Below are 2,830 nucleotides of genomic sequence, written 5' to 3'. Positions count from 1 at the left end.
CAAGTGAGTGGATAAACATTGCCTCCTGGTGATGGGGATGCCATCACGCATCGGGACGCTTCTTTGTCGCTGTGCCTTCGTCCCAGCCTGCCACACATCCTTTTTCAGCAAAAAAAAGGGAAAATAACACATCCGCCACCGACAGCCTCCCAGCAGCCACCCCAGTCCCGCCGGGCCCATTTGGCACCCCCAGCACCTGCAAACCAAACCGCAAGCAAAACCCACACAGGACAGCAGCTAGCAAGTCCTGCAAGATTTTATTTTTTTTAAAATTTCAAGGCAGCGGTCGCAGATTTTGCAAAGCGCTCCTTTGGAAACCAGAGCGCTGTACGGCAGTGCCCACCCCAGAGCCGCGTGTTTGTCCCATCCTTCCCTTGGCAAGGGCTTGGCTCTGGGATGCAGCAGCTGAAGTTTTCCAGCCCTGATCCAACGATACAGCGATGGTTTTTAGAAACTACCAACCACCAGACTCCCTTGATTGTGTTAATACCAGGTCTGCACATCTTGGGAGTTGCCATTGACCATGGGTTGCCATTGACTGTGGGTCGCCGTTGACTGTGAGTTGATGTTGACCATAGGTTGCTGTTGACCATGGGTTGCCGTTGACCATGGGTTGCCGTTGACCATGGGTTCCCTTCCAGGGACACTGGGATACATGGGCAACCTTCACCACTGCATGGGGAACACACATCCCGATTTCTCACCTACCAGCATGTCTCACCTGGGAACAACAGCCCAAGGTTGGGGTTGGGTGCATCTGCAAAATGTGCATGGAGGAGACGCTGCGTGCTCTCCCTTTTCTTATCCATCGTACTCACCATCAGGAATAATTATTCCCTCAGAATATATGACAATACCACGGGGTTGAACCATCCCAGGACAGCGATGGCCATGGGTTTGCGAGCACTCGCACCCCTCATCCTCCCACGTCCCATCAGAGGGCAAGGATGTACGGAGCTGGAGAGGCTCAGTAGCCATTTGGGCATTTCTGGCATCATTCCTGCATTGGTCACAGCCCGTTTCGCTGCAGTCACTGCACTCCTTGTCATTTTTTCAGCTCTCTTCCTACATGAGACACTGGAAAGCATTCTGCTTTCACCACTCTGGTTCATTTACATGGGACTTTTTGGTAAAGAAGCTCCATGAAACTTCCAACTCCCAACTGCTCAGACAAGAGGCTTTGCTTTATTAACCCAATATTTACCCAGATTTTCTAGAAAAACCATTACAGTCGCATTTCTTCACCAGGGACAGAGGAGTTGGTGCCTTGCAAGCAGACTCCAGGGAGCACACGTGCCTGGGAAACAACTTCCAAGGACCTGCACCACCTCTCCAATCCCTCCACAACAACAAAACCCACCAAGAACCCCCACCCCAAATCCCTCAGTCTGTTGGCTTTTTTTTTCCCCATCCCTTGTATAAAGGAGCCCCTTATTAAAGGACGTTATTTTGCCCACCTGAGATCGTGCCATCCCCTGGGGCAGACCCAAGGGAAATTCCTGTGATACAACACTGGAAATTACAAGACGCAACACGAAATAATAACCAATGAGATCAAACGTTACATGGGCTTGGACCAGCATTTCTTCTTTGTCTTTGTTTTGGCTGCTCGTGCTCCTCTTGTACCTTTTACCACCGGTACCACCACATCCATGAAGGGTCCGTACCCACATTGATATCGGCATCACGCCGATTCGGCATCCGTGTCAGCAGCCCGGGGGCAGATTGACCACACTGACATCTGCTACAAAATCATGGCAGATTCCACTCTCTACCCACATTTCCCAATTCCAGACCATTCAAGTGACCCACTGGTCGAACATGCCAATGACTTTGCCATCGATAGTTTTGCTGGAAGCCCAGAAGGTGGCACAGGGATGCCCGTGGAGCCGCATCCATCCTTGACCAGCCGACTGATTTTTTTTTTGCAAACCTTGGGAAGGGCCAACTGTACACCAGGGCACACCAACACCACGTACAAAATATTTATTTAGCACAGGTCTGCTCGCACAGCCCGCTCGGCAGCCGTCTCGCCCCGCACACCTCCTTGGCAGTGGCGCAACTCAGGTCCCAACCCCCCGGATTTATCCACAACGGAGCACAAAACAGAGAAAGCAACTGAGACGAGAAATCCATCCTCTTGCTGAAGAACACAGGGCTCCTTTCAGCCTGGTTCCCACCAGCAAGCATCGACCTTGGCAGGAGTCGGGGTTGGCCCCAAGCCACCGCCGCGGCCCCGGGCGGGAGCGGGGGAAAGCTGCAGAGCTGCTCTGGCAACGTGGCTTCCCTTACATGGAAAGAAAAGACACAAAAAAAAAAAAATTAAAAGGAATGTTTCCCTTTACTACATGGAAAATCCTCGTTGGGTATCAGTTGGGTGGGTTGTGAAAGGCTGGCTGGGGGAGAGGAGGCGAGAAGATCCGTTGGGTGGTCCTTCTGTAAAACTCCACGAAATAAACTTTCGGTACTCCCAGCCTTTGCTTCCTGCAGAGCAGCAGACCTATTGGCATTCCGGTTTCTTTCCCCACGGTCTTTTGTAAAAAGCCATCATGGGAAAGCTGGTCCTGTCCCCATGCCGCAGCGCTTCACACCCATCGCATCCTCCACATCACAGCTTCCAGGGCGCCCCGACCGCTTCTGCACCCACAGACCGAGCCCCTTAGTGTGGGTTTTTTTTAAATAAAAACCACAAAAACCCCAGAAACATCACAGATTCCAATTTTTTTTGTTTAAGTCATTTGCTGGCTCTCCGGCAGTTTCTCCTGGATCTCCTCGTACTTGGGCGGTGGCGTGAGCGGCTCTATCGTGATGGGGGCCGGGCTGTTGCCCT

At 52.0% G+C, this 2,830-nt stretch overlaps 1 protein-coding gene across 1 annotated transcript in view; it reads right to left on the bottom strand.

Annotated features, from left to right (window-relative positions):
• Positions 1 to 2,729: 2,729 nt before the first annotated feature.
• TMEM51 (transmembrane protein 51) overlaps positions 2,730 to 2,830 on the bottom strand; it is a 2,429-nt gene continuing 2,328 nt past the window's right edge. The window contains exon 3 of the mRNA XM_010077619.1: positions 2,730 to 2,828. Within this exon, the coding sequence (XP_010075921.1) occupies positions 2,730 to 2,828 (99 nt within the window). The remainder of the gene's footprint in view (positions 2,829 to 2,830) is intronic.

Source organism: Pterocles gutturalis, unplaced genomic scaffold, assembly GCF_000699245.1.
Source record: "Pterocles gutturalis isolate BGI_N339 unplaced genomic scaffold, ASM69924v1 scaffold2438, whole genome shotgun sequence".
Taxonomy (NCBI): domain Eukaryota; kingdom Metazoa; phylum Chordata; class Aves; order Pterocliformes; family Pteroclidae; genus Pterocles; species Pterocles gutturalis.
This window is presented reverse-complemented; position numbering and strand designations above follow the sequence as displayed.